This window comes from Oncorhynchus masou, chromosome 12 (genome assembly GCF_036934945.1).
Source record: "Oncorhynchus masou masou isolate Uvic2021 chromosome 12, UVic_Omas_1.1, whole genome shotgun sequence".
In the NCBI taxonomy this organism is placed as follows: domain Eukaryota; kingdom Metazoa; phylum Chordata; class Actinopteri; order Salmoniformes; family Salmonidae; genus Oncorhynchus; species Oncorhynchus masou.
The window spans coordinates 95,400,432-95,421,599 of NC_088223.1; the positions used below are offsets into that span (position 1 = coordinate 95,400,432).

A 21,168-nucleotide genomic window follows, 5' to 3' on the forward strand; every position below is an offset into this window, starting at 1 on the left:
TCGAGCAGCGCGGGCGGGAGCTCGGCCTTGTTCTTTCTCACCGTGCCCACCATGGTGAGGTTCCTCTCGAGGAGCCGCTGGCCCAGGTTGTAGGAGGTGAAGAAGTTGTCGCAGCTGACGTTGCGACCGCTCAGCCCCGTTGTGAGATCGAGGACGACGCGCATCCCCTGGTTCTTCTCAGGGCCTCCGCCGGCCGCCTTGCCGGTGTACACTTGCATCTTCCAAGCGTAGCTGGACTTGGCGTTGCAGGCCATCCATGACTTGATGCCGTATTTCGCTGGCTTGCTGGGGATGTACTGACGGAAAGGACAGCGGCCTTTTGGAAAGGGGACAAGAGATTAGTGTCGTTACTGTGTCACGGGGGCCAAGGGCCTTTTGTGTTACACACGCTGCCAGTGCTGCTACGCACACACACACAAGCACAGTACCTCTGAACGGGACCAGTTGCTCGTCCACTGTCACGTCGGGCCCCGGGTTGTAGAGGGCCGGCAGCCGCGCCTCCCACAGGTCCCAGACCTCCCGGCTGCGAGTTTGTCCGTGGCGAGTCTGGCGGGTCTCGACTGGCGGTCGTCGAATCGCAGCAGCCTCGAATACCTGTGAAAGACCTTGAGCGGCATGGTGGCTAGGAACACGGTCCTGCCGCTCTCGGCGTCCCACAGGCTTGCCGCGGCCTCGCCTCGGGACCTGTAGACGCCCGCTAGGATCAGCAGCCCTACGTAGGCGCGCAGGTCCGTGGCGTCCATGGGTCGCCAGCCGTCGCCGTATTTTCTGGCCCCGTGCAGGTTCGTCATTTCCACAATTATCCTTTCTATCGCCGGTGTGACAAGCAGGTGGAAGGCGGACACAATGTCGCGGGCCTGGATCGTGGCATAGGCCGTGGGGCCCGGAGTCTGGTCCGGCCCGGCGTGGCCATAGGCCACGGGGGACCACTCGATTTTGCCGTTTTTCGACAGCAATGGTGTCTCCCGTTGGTCCGGGGCCGAGGTGATCTCTTCCTCGCATCGGTCCTCGTGCTCGTCCTCGGGCTCGTCCTCAGGCGGCTCTTCCTCGGGCTCTTCCTCAGAAGAGGGAGAAGAGGCATCGTCAACCCCGCGGTGCTCGGGGTTGTATTCCTCCCCGTCTGTGTGTGTGTGTATGTGTGTGTGGCTGGGTGCCGCTGACAATATTAGTATCCTCTCTTCGTAGGGCCGGCCGGCCGGCTTACGCTGGAGACCGAGACCCGAAAATGCACGAGGCTCGCTTGCGCGCTCGTGTGTAGCCGTGAGCAGTTGACCCACCCCACCCGAGCAACAATAACACTCGGCTGCTCTCTAGCACACAGCGGAGCACGTCTGGACCTGTGCAGCGGCTGGCTGGGTCGCTCTGACCCACGAGCACTCTACTACGCTCAATGGCATACACCTTGCCAGTGGCTGACAGGGTCGCTCTGACTCACAGAGCACAGAGCGCAGAGCACAACTATAACACTTGGCTGCTCTCTAGCACACAGCGGGCACGTCTGGACCTGTGTAGCAGCTGGCAGGGTCTCTCTGACCCACGAGCGCAGAGCGGGGAGGCCGGAGCACAGAGCGCAGAGCGGGGAGCCGGACACAACCTCACCACACTCGCAGACACTCTACTACGCTCAACGGCATACGCCTCGCCAGTGGCTGGCAGGGTCGCTCTGAGCGCAGAGCGCCACTCTAACACTTTGGCTGCTCTCTAGCACACAGTGAGGCACGTCCGGACCTGTGTAGCGGCTGGCTGAGTCGCTCTGACCCAAGAGCGGCGAGCCCAGAGCACAGAGCACAGAGCGGGGTGCCGGGCACAGCCTCGCCACACTCGCAGACTCTCTACTACGCTCAACGGCACACGCCTCGCCAGTGGCTGGCAGGTTCGCTCTGACCCGTGAGCGCAGAGCGCAGAGCGGGGGAACCGGGCACAACCTCCCCACACTGGCAGACTCTCTACTACGCTCAACGGCACACGCCTCGCCAGTGGCTGGCACGGTCGCTCTGACCCGCGAGCGCAGAGCAGGAGCTCTCCACACACAGGACCTGGGTCACCCTGACCCCAGGACCACGGGAGGGTTAAGAAAAAATTCTTATTTTCAATGACGGCCTAGGAACAGTGGGTTAACTGCCTGTTCAGGGGCAGAACGACAGATATGGACCTTGTCAGCTCGGGTGTTTTGAACTTGCAACCTTCCGGTTACTAGTCCAATGCTCTAACCACTAGGCTACCCTGCCGCCCCGTATTGATCAGGACTGGTCTTTAGATAATGTATTGATCAGATGGACATATCTTTAGATAATGTATTGATCAGGACCGGTCTTTATATAATGTATTGACCAGTACAGCTCTTTATATAATGTATTGATTAGAAGGGCATGTCTTCAGATAATGTTTTGATCAGAAGGACAGGTTTTTAGATACTTTAATGATCATGACAGGTCTTTAGGTAGTCAATCAAATGTATTTATAAAGCCCTTCGTACATCAGCTGATATCTCAAAGTGCTATACAGAAACCCAGCCTAAAACCCCAAACAGCAAGCAATGCAGGTGTAGAAGCACGGTGGCTCCCTAGAAACTCTCTAGAAAGGCCAGAACCTATGAAGAAACCTAGAGAGGAACCAGGCTGTGAGTGTTGGCCAGTCCTCTCCTGGACTGGGCAGGTAGAGATTATAACAGAACATGGCCAAGATGTTCAAATGTTCATAGATGACCAGCAGGATCAAATAATAATAATAATCTCAGTGGTTGTAGAGGGTGCAACAGGTCAACACCTCAGGAGTAAATGTCAGTTGGCTTTTCTAGCTGATCATTCAGACTAGTCCTGAGGCATGGTCCGATGGCTCAGGTCCTCCGAGAGAGAGAAAGAAAGAAAGAGAGAGCATCCTTAAATTCAAACAGGACACTGGATCAGACAGGAGAAATACTCCAGATATAACAGACTGACCCTAGCCCCCCGACACATAAACTACTGCAGCATAAATACTGGAGGCTGATAATGTAATAATCAGGAGGACCTGTCTTTAGATAATGTATTGATCAGGAGGGCATGTCTTTAGATAATCTATTGATCAGGACAGGTCTTTAGATAATCTATTGATCAGGACAGGTCTTTAGAAAATCTATTGATCAGGACAGGTCTTTAGAAAATGTATTGATCAGGACAGGTCTTTAGAAAATGTATTGATCAGGACAGGTTTTAAGAAAATGTATTGATCAGGAGGACATGTCTATAGATAATGTATTGATCAGGAGGACATGTCTTTAGATAATGTATTGATCAGGAGGATGTCTTTAGATAATGTATTGATCAGGAGGACAGGTCTTTAGAAAATGTATTGATCAGGACAGGTCTTTAGATAATGTTTTGTTCTGGACAGCTGACAGGTCTCTATATCTGAAATGTATTGAGTGGTGGGTCTATAGACAACATCTGTCCCTACAGTGGTAATAGTAGTGATGGGGCTATAGATAACATCTGTCCCTACAGTGGTAATAGGAGTGGTGGGTCTACAGATAACATCTGGCCCTACAGTGGTAATAGGAGTGGAGGGTCTATAGATAACATCTGTCCCTACAGTGGTAATAGGAGTGGAGGGTCTATAGATAACATCTGTCCCTACAGTGGTAATAGGAGTGGAGGGTCTATAGATAACATCTGTCCCTATAATGGTAATAGGAGTGGAGGGTCTATAGATAACATCTGGCCCTACAGTGGTAATAGGAGTGGTTGGTCTATAGATAACATCTGGCCCTACAGTGGTAATAGGAGTGGAGGGTCTATGGATAACATCTGTCCCTATAGTGGTAATAGGAGTGGTGGGTCTATAGAGAATAACATCTGTCCCTACAGTGGTAATAGGAGTGGAGGGTATATAGATAACATCTGTCCCTACAGTGGTAATAGGAGTGGAGGGTCTATAGATAACATCTGTCCCTCTAGTGGTAATAGGAGTGGTGGGTCTATAGAGAATAACATCTGTCCCTACAGTGGTAATAGGAGTGGAGGGTCTATAGATAACATCTGGCTCTATAGTGGTAATAGGAGTGGAGGGTCTATAGATAACATCTGTCCCTACAGTGGTAATAGGAGTGGAGGGTCTATAGATAACATCTGTCCCTCTAGTGGTAATAGGAGTGGTGGGTCTATAGAGAATAACATCTGTCACTATAGTGGTAATAGGAGTGTTGGGTCTATAGAGAATAACATCTGTCCCTACAGTGGTAATAGGAGTGGAGGGTCTATAGATAACATCTGGCCCTATAGTGGTAATAGGAGTGGTGGGTCTATAGATAACAAATGTCCCTATAGTGGTAATAGGAGTGGAGGGTCTTTAGATAACATCTGTCCCTACAGTGGTAATAGGAGTGGAGGGTCTATAGATAACATCTGTCCCTCTAGTGGTAATAGGAGTGGTGGGTCTATAGAGAATAACATCTGTCCCTACAGTGGTAATAGGAGTGGAGGGTCTATAGATAACATCTGTCCCTACAGTGGTAATAGGAGTGGTGGGTCTATAGATAATGTTGTGTTTCGTCCTACAGGGTAACATCTGTCCCTATAGTGGTAATAGGACTGGAGGGTCTATAGATAACATCTGTCCCTACAGTGGTAATAGGGGTGGTGGGTCTATAGATAATGTTGTGTTTCGTCCTACAGGGTAACATCTGTCCCTACAGTGGTAATATGAGTGGAGGGTCTATAGATAATGTTGTGTTTCGTCCTACAGGGTATCATCTGGCCTACCGTGCTAGTAGGATTGGTGGGGAACATTCTCAATGCTCTCATCAACTACATCTTCCTCTTTGTGCTGGACCTGGGCGTAGCGTGAGTCATACATACCATACATTCAGTGTAGATACCAGAGGTCTCCAACTCTGGATCGAGGAACATACAGAAGGAACTGCCAGATGCATAATTCCCCCCCCAGGAACAGCCACACTGGGAGACATATTTGAAATAGATCTCATGGTGCAGGGTGGAGAAAATCCCATTAAAACATGATTTTAAATGTATCTCCTGAAAGGCTGTCATCACCATTCAATTAATACATTAAATATATACATTTCATCGTAGTGGAGCTATTTTATATTTTTTCCACATGCCTTTTATTTCCCCATTTCAATCTCATGACAACCCTATGCTTGGTGTGGCTGATATGAGCAAAGCAGACCATCTGATATGCCCTTCGATATTTTGTTCGGCAAGCCTGAATTGAAAATGTAGTAATTCTATTGAAACGAATGTCACAATTGTCCCGTTTGCCATGTTGTTAGGCTATGTTTGATCTTTGATTCCTCTTCATAGCACACTGGTGAGAAACATAATCATTTAACTTCAAGTTTAGCACTGTATCTACACATGTTGAATGATCTGAATGATGATGATGGTGAAGGGGGTGATTGAATTTACATTAGAAACTGCGTGGTTTGAGCCCTGAGTTCTGATTGGCTGAAAGCCATGGTATATCACACCGTATACCACGGGTTTGACAAAACATGTATTTTTCCTGATCGAACTACGTTGGTAACCAGTTTATAACAGCAATAAGGCACGTCGGGGGTTTGTGATATATGGTCAATATACCACGGCTAAGGGCTGTGTCCAGGCACTCCACATTGCGTCGTGCTTAAGAACAGCCCTTAGCTGTGGTATATCAGCCATATACACCACACCTCCTTGGGCCTTATTGGTTAAAAATACAACAGAGGTTGGCTACTAGGTTTGGCCTTCAGACAATTTTTTTCTGAGTTTGTTGCTAGTTGGCTGGCCAGAACATTACTATTAGCAATAGCCTACTAGCTGCCCAGTTCATAGGCCTACATTTAACACATGTAATTAGTGGTCAAATCAATGACAATAACCTCATCATTTCCATCTGATTTACAGCGGTAAAATCACCAATGTCTCTATTGAATACCTACTCAGGCTATTCATCTTACCTTATTTATTCAATGTCATACCTTATCATCATTAAGGAAATGATATAAACTCAGCATAAAAAGAACCGTCCTCTCACTGTCAACTGTGTTTATTTTCAGCAAACTTAACATGTGTAAATATGTGTATGAACATAACAAGATTCAACAACTGAGACATAAACTGAACAAGTTTCACAGACATGTGACTAACAGAAATGGAATAATGTGTCCCTCTACAAAGGAGGGGTAAAAATCAAAGTAACAGTAAGTATCTAGTGTGGTCACCAGCTGCATTAAGTACTGCAGTGCATCTCCTCCTCATGGACTGCACCAGATTTGCCAGTTCTTGCTGTGAGATGTTACTCCACTCTTCCACCAAGGCACCTGCAAGTTCCAGGACATTTCTGGGGGGTATGGCCCTCGCCCTCACACTCCGATCCAACAGGTCCCAGACGTGCTCAATGGGATTGAGATTGATGGTGGCATTGTCATGCTGGAGGGTCATGTCAGGATGAGCCTGCAGGAATGGTACCACATGCGGGAGGAGGATGTCTTCCCTGTAACGCACAGCGTTGAGATTGCCTACAATGACAGACAACAAGCTCAGTCCGATGATGCTGTGAGGAGTGGCCCCAGACCATGACGGACCCTCCACCTCCAAATCGATCCCGCTCCAGAGCACAGGCCTCGGTGTAACGCTCATTCCTTTGACAATAAACGCAAATCCGACCATTACCCCTGGTGAGACAAAACCGCGACTCGTCAGTGAAGATAAGTTTTTGATACTCCTGTCTGGTCCATCGACGGTGGCAATGTTGTTGCCGGTGATGTCTGCCGAACAACAGGCCTACAAGCCCTCAGTCCAGCCTATTGCAGACAGTCTGAGCATTGGGATTGTGCGTTCTTGATGTAACTCGGGCAGTTGTTGTTGCCATCCTGTACCTGTCCCGCAGGTGTGAAATTTGGATGTACCGATCCTGTGCAGGTGTTGTTACACGTGGTCTGCCACTGCGAGGACGTCCAGCAGTTCGTCCTGTCTCCCTGTAGCGCTGTCTTAGGCATCTCACAGTACAGACATTGCAGTTTATTGCCCTGGCCACATCTGCAGTCCTCATGCCTCCTTTTTATTTGACTTGGCAAGTCAGTAAGAACAAATTCTTATTTTCAATGACGGCCTAGGAACAGTGGGTTAACTGCATGTTCAGGGGTAGAACGACAGATTTGTACCTTGTTACCTCGGGGGTTTGACCTTGCAATCTTCCGGTTACTAGTCCAACGCTCTAACCACTAGGCTACCCTGCCGCCCCATTATGACAGACCAGCTTGATGACTACTAACTAGGAGCTAGTTAGCTGGCTAGCTTCTGAAGGGGGTTCCGGTAATAGAAATAGCAGATCCATACCACATTGGGTGAGGCGGGTTGCAGGAGAGTATATTCAGTCCTTGGATGGAAAGTGAGATTAAAGTATACATGGAAAAAAATGAGGAAAACGATATTTACACGGGACAGGACAAGACAAGACCAAACTCACGACCGACTGCTACGCCATTTTGGAACAATTCTTGTAGGAGTAGGTTACCTATACTAGGCTGTTAGAATACATGTCATTGAAGTAGGCTAAACTATACTATTTCATTTGTTCACGGCATCTAAACTGATTGGATACTCCTATCCAAAACTCTCTCTACTGAACAAACGTGCTATACAGCACAAACCCCGCCAGCCAAATGATCTCCAGCCCACACCACCCATTCCAACACTGTTTTCAACTCAGAGAAATCAGCCAAGTAAATGGCTGCGACCTCCGGGAGGAGTTTCATCTCAGGGGTTATTTCTATTATGGGATGGGAGGGTAGGTATCGGTCTGACTGTTTCTATTATGGGATGGGAGGGTAGATATCTGTCTGACTGTTTCTATTATGGGATGGGAGGTATTTGTCTGACTGTTTCTATTATGGGATGGGAGGTATCTGTCTGACTGTTTCTATTATGGGATGGGATGGGAGGTATCTGTCTGACTGTTTCTATTATGGGATGGGAGGTATCTGTCTGACTGTTTCTATTATGGGATGGGAGGGTAGATATCTGTCTGACTGTTTCTATTATGGGATGGGAGGTATCTGTCTGACTGTTTCTATTATGGGATGGGAGGTATTTGTCTGACTGTTTCTATTATGGGATGGGAGGGTAGGTATCTGTCTGACTGTTTTTATTATGGGATGGGAGGGTAGATATCTGTCTGACTGTTTCTATTATGGGATGGGAGGGTAGGTATCTGTCTGACTGTTTCTATTATGGGATGGGAGGAATCTGTCTGACTGTTTCTATTATGGGATGGGAGGGTAGGTATCTGTCTGACTGTTTCTATTATGGGATGGGAGGTATCTGTCTGACTGTTTCTATTATGGGATGGGAGGGTAGGTATCTGTCTGACTATTTCTAGTATGGGATGGGAGGTATTTGTCTGACTGTTTCTATTATGGGATGGGAGGGTAGGTATCTGTCTGACTGTTTCTATTATGGGATGGGAGGGTAGGTATTTGTCTGACTGTTTCTATTATGGGATGGGAGGGTAGGTATCTGTCTGACTGTTTCTATTATGGGATGGGAGGGTAGGTATCTGTCTGACTGTTTCTATTATGGGATGGGAGGGTAGGTATCTGTCTGACTGTTTCTATTATGGGATGGGAGGGTAGGTATCTGTCTGACTGTTTCTATTATGGGATGGGATGGTAGGTATCTGTCTGACTATTTCTAGTATGGGATGGGAGGTATTTGTCTGACTGTTTCTATTATGGGATGGGAGGTATCTGTCTGACTGTTTCTATTATGGGATGGGAGGGTAGGTATCTGTCTGACTGTTTCTATTATGGGATGGGAGGGTAGGTATCTGTCTGACTGTTTCTATTATGGGATGGGAGGGTAGGTATCTGTCTGACTGTTTCTATTATGGGATGGGAGGGTAGGTATCTGTCTGACTGTTTCTATTATGGGATGGGAGGTATCTGTCTGACTGTTTCTATTATGGGAGGGTAGGTATCTGTCTGACTGTTTCTATTATGGGATGGGAGGTATTTGTCTGACTGTTTCTATTATGGGATGGGAGGGTAGGTATCTGTCTGACTGTTTCTATTATGGGATGGGAGGGTAGGTATCTGTCTGACTGTTTCTAGTATGGGATGGGAGGGTAGGTATTTGTCTGACTGTTTCTATTATGGGATGGGAGGTATCTGTCTGACTGTTTCTATTATGGGATGGGAGGGTAGGTATCTGTCTGACTGTTTCTAGTATGGGATGGGAGGGTAGGTATCTGTCTGACTGTTTCTATTATGGGATGGGAGGTATTTGTCTGACTGTTTCTATTATGGGATGGGAGGGTAGGTATCTGTCTGACTGTTTCTATTATGGGATGGGAGGGTAGGTATCTGTCTGACTGTTTCTATTATGGGATGGGAGGTATCTGTCTGACTGTTTCTATTATGGGATGGTAGGTATCTGTCTGACTATTTCTAGTATGATGGGAGGTATTTGTCTGACTGTTTCTATTATGGGATGGGAGGTATCTGTCTGACTGTTTCTATTATGGGATGGGAGGGTAGATATCTGTCTGACTGTTTCTATTATGGGATGGGAGGTATCTGTCTGACTGTTTCAATTATGGGATGGGAGGGTAGGTATTTGTCTGACTGTTTCTAGTATGGGATGGGAGGTATTTGTCTGACTGTTTCTATTATGGGATGGGAGGTATCTGTCTGACTGTTTCTATTATGGGATGGTAGGTATCTGTCTGACTATTTCTAGTATGGGATGGGAGGTATTTGTCTGACTGTTTCTATTATGGGATGGGAGGTATCTGTCTGACTGTTTCTATTATGGGATGGGAGGGTAGGTATCTGTCTGACTGTTTCTATTATGGGATGGGAGGTATCTGTCTGACTGTTTCTATTATGGGATGGGAGGGTAGGTATCTGTCTGACTGTTTCTATTATGGGATGGGAGGGTAGGTATCTGTCTGACTGTTTCTATTATGGGATGGGAGGGTAGGTATCTGTCTGACTGTTTCTATTATGGGATGGGAGGTATCTGTCTGACTGTTTCTATTATGGGATGGGAGGGGAGGTATCTGTCTGACTGTTTCTATTATGGGATGGGAGGGTAGATATCTGTCTGACTGTTTCTATTATGGGATGGGAGGTATCTGTCTGACTGTTTCTATTATGGGATGGGAGGGTAGGTATCTGTCTGACTGTTTCTATTATGGGATGGGAGGTATCTGTCTGACTGTTTCTATTATGGGATGGGAGGTATCTGTCTGACTGTTTCTATTATGGGATGGGAGGGTAGGTATTTGTCTGACTGTTTCTATTATGGGATGGGAGGTATTTGTCTGACTGTTTCTATTATGGGATGGGAGGGTAGGTATTTGTCTGACTGTTTCTATTATGGGATGGGAGGTATCTGTCTGACTGTTTCTATTATGGGATGGGAGGTATCTGTCTGACTGTTTCTATTATGGGATGGGAGGTATTTGTCTGACTGTTTCTATTATGGGAGGGTAGGTATCTGTCTGACTGTTTCTAGTATGGGATGGGAGGTATTTGTCTGACTGTTTCTATTATGGGATGGGAGGTATTTGTCTGACTGTTTCTATTATGGGATGGGAGGTATTTGTCTGACTGTTTCTATTATGGGATGGGAGGTATCTGTCTGACTGTTTCTATTATGGGATGGGAGGGTAGATATCTGTCTGACTGTTTCTATTATGGGATGGGAGGTATCTGTCTGACTGTTTCAATTATGGGATGGGAGGGTAGGTATTTGTCTGACTGTTTCTAGTATGGGATGGGAGGTATTTGTCTGACTGTTTCTATTATGGGATGGGAGGTATCTGTCTGACTGTTTCTATTATGGGATGGTAGGTATCTGTCTGACTATTTCTAGTATGGGATGGGAGGTATTTGTCTGACTGTTCCTATTATGGGATGGGAGGTATCTGTCTGACTGTTTCTATTATGGGATGGGAGGGTAGGTATCTGTCTGACTGTTTCTATTATGGGATGGGAGGTATCTGTCTGACTGTTTCTATTATGGGATGGGAGGGGAGGTATCTGTCTGACTGTTTCTATTATGGGATGGGAGGGTAGATATCTGTCTGACTGTTTCTATTATGGGATGGGAGGTATCTGTCTGACTGTTTCTATTATGGGATGGGAGGGTAGGTATCTGTCTGACTGTTTCTATTATGGGATGGGAGGTATCTGTCTGACTGTTTCTATTATGGGATGGGAGGTATCTGTCTGACTGTTTCTATTATGGGATGGGAGGGTAGGTATTTGTCTGACTGTTTCTATTATGGGATGGGAGGTATCTGTCTGACTGTTTCTATTATGGGATGGGAGGTATCTGTCTGACTGTTTCTATTATGGGATGGGAGGTATTTGTCTGACTGTTTCTATTATGGGAGGGTAGGTATCTGTCTGACTGTTTCTAGTATGGGATGGGAGGTATTTGTCTGACTGTTTCTATTATGGGATGGGAGGTATTTGTCTGACTGTTTCTATTATGGGATGGGAGGTATTTGTCTGACTGTTTCTATTATGGGATGGGAGGTATCTGTCTGACTGTTTCTATTATGGGATGGTAGGTATCTGTCTGACTATTTCTAGTATGGGATGGGAGGTATTTGTCTGACTGTTTCTATTATGGGATGGGAGGTATCTGTCTGACTGTTTCTATTATGGGATGGGAGGTATCTGTCTGACTGTTTCTATTATGGGATGGGAGGGTAGGTATTTGTCTGACTGTTTCTATTATGGGATGGGAGGTATTTGTCTGACTGTTTCTATTATGGGATGGGAGGGTAGGTATTTGTCTGACTGTTTCTATTATGGGATGGGAGGTATCTGTCTGACTGTTTCTATTATGGGATGGGAGGTATCTGTCTGACTGTTTCTATTGTGGGATGGGAGTTATTTGTCTGACTGTTTCTATTATGGGAGGGTAGGTATCTGTCTGACTGTTTCTAGTATGGGATGGGAGGTATTTGTCTGACTGTTTCTATTATGGGATGGGAGGTATTTGTCTGACTGTTTCTATTATGGGATGGGAGGTATTTGTCTGACTGTTTCTATTATGGGATGGGAGGGGAGGTATCTGTCTGACTGTTTCTATTATGGGATGGGATGGGAGGTATCTGTCTGACTGTTTCTATTATGGGATGGGAGGTATCTGTCTGACTGTTTCTATTATGGGATGGGAGGTATTTGTCTGACTGTTTCTATTATGGGATGGGAGGGTAGGTATCTGTCTGACTGTTTCTATTATGGGATGGGATGGGAGGTATCTGTCTGACTGTTTCTATTATGGGAGGGTAGGTATCTGTCTGACTGTTTCTATTATGGGATGGGAGGGGAGGTATTTGTCTGACTGTTTCTATTATGGGATGGGAGGTATTTGTCTGACTGTTTCTATTATGGGATGGGAGGGTAGGTATCTGTCTGACTGTTTCTATTATGGGATGGGAGGGTAGGTATCTGTCTGACTGTTTCTATTATGGGATGGGAGGTATCTGTCTGACTGTTTCTATTATGGGATGGGATGGTAGGTATCTGTCTGACTGTTTCTATTATGGGATGGGATGGTAGGTATTTGTCTGACTGTTTCTATTATGGGATGGGATGGGAGGTATCTGTCTGACTGTTTCTATTATGGGATGGGAGGTATCTGTCTGACTGTTTCTATTATGGGATGGGAGGGTAGGTATCTGTCTGACTGTTTCTATTATGGGATGGGAGGGTAGGTATCTGTCTGACTGGTTCTATTATGGGATGGGAGGTATCTGTCTGACTGTTTCTAGTATGGGATGGGAGGGTAGGTATCTGTCTGACTGTTTCTATTATGGGATGGGAGGTATCTGTCTGACTGTTTCTATTATGGGATGGGAGGGTAGGTATCTGTCTGACTGTTTCTATTATGGGATGGGAGGTATCTGTCTGACTATTTCTATTATGGGATGGGAGGGTAGGTATCTGTCTGACTGTTTCTATTATGGGATGGGAGGGTAGGTATCTGTCTGACTGTTTCTAGTATGGGATGGGAGGGTAGGTATCTGTCTGACTGTTTCTATTATGGGATGGGAGGTATTTGTCTGACTGTTTCTATTATGGGATGGGAGGTATCTGTCTGACTGTTTCTATTATGGGATGGGAGGTATTTGTCTGACTGTTTCTATTATGGGATGGGAGGGTAGGTATCTGTCTGACTGTTTCTATTATGGGATGGGAGGGTAGGTATCTGTCTGACTGTTTCTATTATGGGATGGGAGGTATCTGTCTGACTGTTTCTATTATGGGATGGGAGGTATCTGTCTGACTGTTTCTATTATGGGATGGGAGGTATTTGTCTGACTGTTTCTATTATGGGATGGGAGGGTAGGTATCTGTCTGACTGTTTCTATTATGGGATGGGAGGTATCTGTCTGACTGTTTCTATTATGGGATGGGAGGGGAGGTATCTGTCTGACTGTTTCTATTATGGGATGGGAGGGTAGGTATCTGTCTGACTGTTTCTATTATGGGATGGGAGGTATCTGTCTGACTGTTTCTATTATGGGATGGGAGGTATTTGTCTGACTGTTTCTATTATGGGATGGGAGGGTAGGTATCTGTCTGACTGTTTCTATTATGGGATGGGATGGGAGGTATCTGTCTGACTGTTTCTATTATGGGAGGGTAGGTATCTGTCTGACTGTTTCTATTATGGGATGGGAGGGGAGGTATTTGTCTGACTGTTTCTATTATGGGATGGGAGGTATTTGTCTGACTGTTTCTATTATGGGATGGGAGGGTAGGTATCTGTCTGACTGTTTCTATTATGGGATGGGAGGGTAGGTATCTGTCTGACTGTTTCTATTATGGGATGGGAGGTATCTGTCTGACTGTTTCTATTATGGGATGGGAGGTATTTGTCTGACTGTTTCTATTATGGGATGGTAGGGTAGGTATCTGTCTGACTGTTTCTATTATGGGATGGGAGGGTAGGTATTTGTCTGACTGTTTCTATTATGGGATGGGAGGGTAGATATCTGTCTGACTGTTTCTATTATGGGATGGGAGGGTAGGTATCTGTCTGACTGTTTCTATTATGGGATGGGAGGGTAGGTATCTGTCTGACTGTTTCTATTATGGGATGGGAGGGTAGGTATCTGTCTGACTGTTTCTATTATGGGATGGGAGGTATTTGTCTGACTGTTTCTATTATGGGATGGGAGGGTAGGTATCTGTCTGACTGTTTCTATTATGGGATGGGAGGGTAGGTATCTGTCTGACTGTTTCTATTATGGGATGGGAGGGTAGGTATCTGTCTGACTGTTTCTATTATGGGATGGGAGGGTAGGTATCTGTCTGACTGTTTCTATTATGGGATGGGAGGTATTTGTCTGACTGTTTCTAGTATGGGATGGGAGGTATCTGTCTGACTATTTCTATTATGGGATGGGAGGTATCTGTCTGACTGTTTCTATTATGGGATGGGAGGTATTTGTCTGACTGTTTCTAGTATGGGATGGGAGGTATCTGTCTGACTATTTCTATTATGGGATGGGAGGTATTTGTCTGACTGTTTCTAGTATGGGATGGGAGGTATCTGTCTGACTGTTTCTATTATGGGAGGGTAGGTATCTGTCTGACTGTTTCTATTATGGGATGGGAGGTATCTGTCTGACTGTTTCTATTATGGGATGGGAGGGTAGGTATCTGTCTGACTGTTTCTATTATGGGATGGGAGGGTAGGTATCTGTCTGACTGTTTCTATTATGGGATGGGAGGTATTTGTCTGACTGTTTCTAGTATGGGATGGGAGGTATCTGTCTGACTATTTCTATTATGGGATGGGAGGTATCTGTCTGACTGTTTCTATTATGGGATGGGAGGGTAGGTATCTGTCTGACTGTTTCTATTATGGGATGGGAGGGTAGGTATCTGTCTGACTGTTTCTATTATGGGATGGGAGGGTAGGTATCTGTCTGACTGTTTCTAGTATGGGATGGGAGGTATTTGTCTGACTGTTTCTAGTATGGGAGGGAAGGTATCTGTCTGACTGTTTCTATTATGGGATGGGAGGGTAGGTATCTGTCTGACTGTTTCTATTATGGGATGGGAGGTATCTGTCTGACTGTTTCTATTATGGGATGGGAGGTATCTGTCTGACTGTTTCTATTATGGGATGGGAGGGCAGGTATCTGTCTGACTGTTTCTATTATGGGATGGGAGGTATCTGTCTGACTGTTTCTATTATGGGATGGGAGGTATTTGTCTGACTGTTTCTATTATGGGATGGGAGGTATCTGTCTGACTGTTTCTATTATGGGATGGGAGGGTAGGTATCTGTCTGACTGTTTCTATTATGGGATGGGAGGGTAGGTATCTGTCTGACTGTTTCTATTATGGGATGGGAGGTATCTGTCTGACTGTTTCTATTATGGGATGGGAGGTATCTGTCTGACTGTTTCTATTATGGGATGGGAGGGTAGGTATCTGTCTGACTGTTTCTATTATGGGATGGGAGGGTAGGTATCTGTCTGACTGTTTCTATTATGGGATGGGAGGTATCTGTCTGACTGTTTCTATTATGGGAGGGTAGGTATCTGTCTGACTGTTTCTATTATGGGATGGGAGGTATTTGTCTGACTGTTTCTAGTATGGGATGGGAGGTATCTGTCTGACTATTTCTATTATGGGATGGGAGGTATCTGTCTGACTGTTTCTATTATGGGATGGGAGGTATTTGTCTGACTGTTTCTAGTATGGGATGGGAGGTATCTGTCTGACTATTTCTATTATGGGATGGGAGGTATTTGTCTGACTGTTTCTAGTATGGGATGGGATGTATCTGTCTGACTGTTTCTATTATGGGAGGGTAGGTATCTGTCTGACTGTTTCTATTATGGGATGGGAGGTATCTGTCTGACTGTTTCTATTATGGGATGGGAGGGTAGGTATCTGTCTGACTGTTTCTATTATGGGATGGGAGGGTAGGTATCTGTCTGACTGTTTCTATTATGGGATGGGAGGTATTTGTCTGACTGTTTCTAGTATGGGATGGGAGGTATCTGTCTGACTATTTCTATTATGGGATGGGAGGTATCTGTCTGACTGTTTCTATTATGGGATGGGAGGGTAGGTATCTGTCTGACTGTTTCTATTATGGGATGGGAGGGTAGGTATCTGTCTGACTGTTTCTATTATGGGATGGGAGGGTAGATATCTGTCTGACTGTTTCTATTATGGGAGGGTAGGTATCTGTCTGACTGTTTCTATTATGGGATGGGAGGGTAGGTATCTGTCTGACTGTTTCTATTATGGGATGGGAGGTATCTGTCTGACTGTTTCTATTATGGGATGGGAGGTATCTGTCTGACTATTTCTATTATGGGATGGGAGGTATCTGTCTGACTGTTTCTATTATGGGATGGGAGGGTAGGTATCTGTCTGACTGTTTCTATTATGGGATGGGAGGTATCTGTCTGACTGTTTCTATTATGGGATGGGAGGTATCTGTCTGACTGTTTCTATTATGGGATGGGAGGGTAGGTATCTGTCTGACTGTTTCTATTATGGGATGGGAGGTATCTGTCTGACTGTTTCTATTATGGGATGGGAGGTATTTGTCTGACTGTTTCTATTATGGGATGGGAGGTATCTGTCTGACTGTTTCTATTATGGGATGGGAGGGTAGGTATCTGTCTGACTGTTTCTATTATGGGATGGGAGGGTAGGTATCTGTCTGACTGTTTCTATTATGGGATGGGAGGTATCTGTCTGACTGTTTCTATTATGGGATGGGAGGTATCTGTCTGACTGTTTCTATTATGGGATGGGAGGGTAGGTATCTGTCTGACTGTTTCTATTATGGGATGGGAGGGTAGGTATCTGTCTGACTGTTTCTATTATGGGATGGGAGGTATCTGTCTGACTGTTTCTATTATGGGAGGGTAGGTATCTGTCTGACTGTTTCTATTATGGGATGGGAGGTATTTGTCTGACTGTTTCTATTATGGGATGGGAGGGTAGGTATCTGTCTGACTGTTTCTATTATGGGATGGGAGGGTAGGTATCTGTCTGACTGTTTCTAGTATGGGATGGGAGGGTAGGTATTTGTCTGACTGTTTCTATTATGGGATGGGATGGTAGGTATCTGTCTGACTATTTCTAGTATGGGATGGGAGGTATTTGTCTGACTGTTTCTATTATGGGATGGGAGGTATCTGTCTGACTGTTTCTATTATGGGATGGGAGGGTAGATATCTGTCTGACTGTTTCTATTATGGGATGGGAGGTATCTGTCTGACTGTTTCTATTATGGGATGGGAGGGTAGGTATTTGTCTGACTGTTTCTAGTATGGGATGGGAGGTATTTGTCTGACTGTTTCTATTATGGGATGGGAGGTATCTGTCTGACTGTTTCTATTATGGGATGGGAGGGTAGGTATCTGTCTGACTGTTTCTATTATGGGATGGGAGGTATCTGTCTGACTGTTTCTATTATGGGATGGGAGGGTAGGTATTTGTCTGACTGTTTCTATTATGGGATGGGAGGTATTTGTCTGACTGTTTCTATTATGGGATGGGAGGGTAGGTATTTGTCTGACTGTTTCTATTATGGGATGGGAGGTATCTGTCTGACTGTTTCTATTATGGGATGGGAGGTATCTGTCTGACTGTTTCTATTATGGGATGGGAGGTATTTGTCTGACTGTTTCTATTATGGGAGGGTAGGTATCTGTCTGACTGTTTCTAGTATGGGATGTGAGGTATTTGTCTGACTGTTTCTATTATGGGATGGGAGGTATTTGTCTGACTGTTTCTATTATGGGATGGGAGGTATTTGTCTGACTGTTTCTATTATGGGATGGGAGGTATTTGTCTGACTGTTTCTATTATGGGATGGGAGGGGAGGTATCTGTCTGACTGTTTCTATTATGGGATGGGAGGTATCTGTCTGACTGTTTCTATTATGGGATGGGAGGTATCTGTCTGACTGTTTCTATTATGGGATGGGATGGGAGGTATTTGTCTGACTGTTTCTATTATGGGATGGGATGGGAGGTATCTGTCTGACTGTTTCTATTATGGGATGGGAGGTATTTGTCTGACTGTTTCTATTATGGGATGGGAGGTATCTGTCTGACTGTTTCTATTATGGGATGGGAGGTATCTGTCTGACTGTTTCTATTATGGGATGGGAGGGTAGGTATCTGTCTGACTGTTTCTATTATGGGATGGGAGGTATTTGTCTGACTGTTTCTATTATGGGATGGGAGGGTAGGTATCTGTCTGACTGTTTCTATTATGGGATGGGAGGTATCTGTCTGACTGTTTCTATTATGGGATGGTAGGTATCTGTCTGACTGTTTCTGTCTGTTTTTTCCTGCTGTGTTTCCTATGCAGTATTGTTTGTGTTAATTAAGTGCTCAGATTTTCCTCTTCAAATAAACACGAATCTAAATAGTTTTGCTTTTCCGTTGACATGCATTTAAACACAGCCTTTTTCAGGACCCTGTCTTTCAAAGATAATTCGTAAAAATCCAAGTAACTTCACAGGTCTTCATTGTAAAGGGTTTAATCACTGTTTCCCATGCTTGTTCAATGAACCATAAACAATTAATGAACATGCACCTGTGGAACGGTCATTAAGACACTAACAGCTTACAGACGGTAGGCAATCAAGGTCACAGTCATGAAAACTTTTGACACTAAGGAGGCCTTTCTACTGACTCTGAAAAACACTAAAAGAAAGATGACCAGGGTCCCTGCTCATCTGCGTGAACATGCCTTAGGCATGCGGCAGATAGCCTAGTGGTTAGAACGTTGGACTATTAACCGAAAGGTTGTAGTGTCAAATCCCCGAACTGACAAGGTACAAATCTGTTGTTCTCCTCCTGAACACGGCAGTTAACCCACTGTTCCTAGGCCGTCATTGAAAATAACAATTTGGTCTTAAAACTTCTTAAAGCTAGGGGGCAGAATTTTCACTTTTGGATAAATAGCGTGCCCAATTTCAACTTCCTGCTATTCATGCCAAGAATATAAGATATGCATATTATTAATAGATTTGGATAGAAAAGTTTCTAAAACTGTTTGAATCATGTCTGTGAGTATAACAGAACTTATTTAGCAGGCAAAACCCAGAGGACTAACTGTTCAGATTTAAAAAAATTTCGCCCTCTCTGTTCACTAAATTGTCTTTGCCATTGGATATTTAATAGGAACCTGTTTTCAGTTTCTACCGCTTCCACATGATGTCGCCAGTCTTTGGAATATGGTTGAGGTTATTCCTTTGTGCTATGAGAAAGTAGGCCAACTCGGAACTGAGGACACTTTTGTGAGTTGCGCAAGACGTGAAAAGCAGTGCTGGTTTCTTTTCGTTCCTATATTACATTTACATACATTTACATTTAAGTCATTTAGCAGACGCTCTTATCCAGAGCGACTTACAAATTGGTGAATTCACCTTCTGACATCCAGTGGAACAGCCACTTTACAATAGTGCATCTAAATCATTAAGGGGGGGTGGTGAGAAGGATTACTTATCCTATCCTAGGTATTCCTTGAAGAGGTGGGGTTTCAGGTGTCTCCGGAAGGTGGTGATTGACTCCGCTGTCCTGGCGTCGTGAGGGGAGTTTGTTCCACCATTGGGGGCCAGAGCAGCGAACAGTTTTGACTGGGCTGAGCGGGAACTGTACTTCCTCAATGGTAGGGAGGCGAGCAGGCCAGAGGTGGATGAACGCAGTGCCCTTGCTTGGGTGTAGGGCCTGATCAGAGCCTGGAGGTACTGCGGTGCCGTTCCCCTCACAGCTCCGTAGGCAAGCACCATGGTCTTGTAGCGGATGCGAGCTTCAACTGGAAGCCAGTGGAGAGAGCGGAGGAGCGGGGTGACGTGAGAGAACTTACAGATTGCCCCGTCTACAATTTGATCGATTATTAACGTTTAAAAATACCTAACGTTGTATTACAAAAGTAGTTTTAAATAGTTTGGCAAAGTTTATTGGCAACTTTTTAAATATTTTGTAGTGACGTTGCGTTTTTGTAAGCTGTTTTTTTTGTTGATCAAACGTACTTTATAAATGGACATTTTCGAAATATATGGATGGAATTAATCGAACAAAAGGACAAATTGTGATGTTTATGGGACATATTGGAGTGCCAACAAAAGAAGCTCGTCAAAGGTAATGCATGTTTTATATTTTATTTAAGCGTTTTGTGTAGCGCCTGCAGGGTTGTAATATGCTAGCTCCTTTGTTTACTGCTGGTGCAGATGGTGCAGGCGATCAGATAATAGCTTCTTATGCTTTCGCCGAAAAGCATTTTTTTAAATCTGACATGTTGGCTGGATTCACAACGAGTGTAGCTTTAATTGAGTATCTTACATGTGTAATTTAATGAAAGTTAGAATTTTATAGCATTTTATTTGAATCCCGCGCTCTGCATTTCCCCTGGCAATTGGCCAGTTGAGACGCTAAGTCTCACCTATCCATAAGAGGTTTTAACTGATTTGCCTAGTTAAATAAAGGTAAAAAAAATTATAATAATTATACGATGTGGAAAGTAGTTCAAATAAAGAAAAACCCTTGCATGAGTAGGTGTGTCCAGAATTTTGACTGGTACTGTATATATATATATATATTTCTCTGTCTGTCTCAGTGGTTCTATAATAACCAACTCCATCTCCCAGTACTACTTGACTTTAAAAATCTCTGTCTCAGTGGTTCTGCTGCAGCCAACTCCATCTCCCAGTACTCCCTGGCTGTCTTTCTCTACTGCTATATTGTCTGGCAGGGTCTGCACAAGGCCACCTGGGAAGGTATGTGTAACTCTAACCCCTAACCACAAGCACCTATTAACTAAACACTAGCCCCTAGCCACTACGCCCTAATCCCCAGCACATTCCCCTCGCCACTACGCCCTAATCCCTAGCATATTCCCCGAGCCACTACACCCTAACCCCCAACACCTGTCCCTCGCCACCACGCGCTAATCCCTAGCACCTTCCTCTAGCCACTACGCCCTAATCCCTAGCACATTCCCCTAGCCAGTACGCCCTAATCCCTAGCACATTCCCCTAGCCACTACGCCCTAATCCCTAGCACATTCCCCTAGCCACTATGCCCTAATCCCTAGCACATTCCACTAGCCACTACGCCTAATCCCCAGCACATTCCCCCAGCCACTACGCGCTAATCCCTAGCACATTCCCT

The 21,168-nt window shown here is 45.1% G+C and overlaps 1 protein-coding gene across 1 annotated transcript in view; it reads left to right on the forward strand.

Annotated features, from left to right (window-relative positions):
* The window catches only part of LOC135549441 (multidrug and toxin extrusion protein 1-like), a 73,265-nt gene that overhangs the window by 17,730 nt on the left and 34,367 nt on the right, over positions 1-21,168 (forward strand). Inside the window, exons 7-8 of the mRNA XM_064979408.1 lie at positions 4,723-4,820; positions 20,677-20,774. Coding sequence (XP_064835480.1) covers positions 4,723-4,820; positions 20,677-20,774 — 196 coding nt within the window. The remainder of the gene's footprint in view (positions 1-4,722; positions 4,821-20,676; positions 20,775-21,168) is intronic.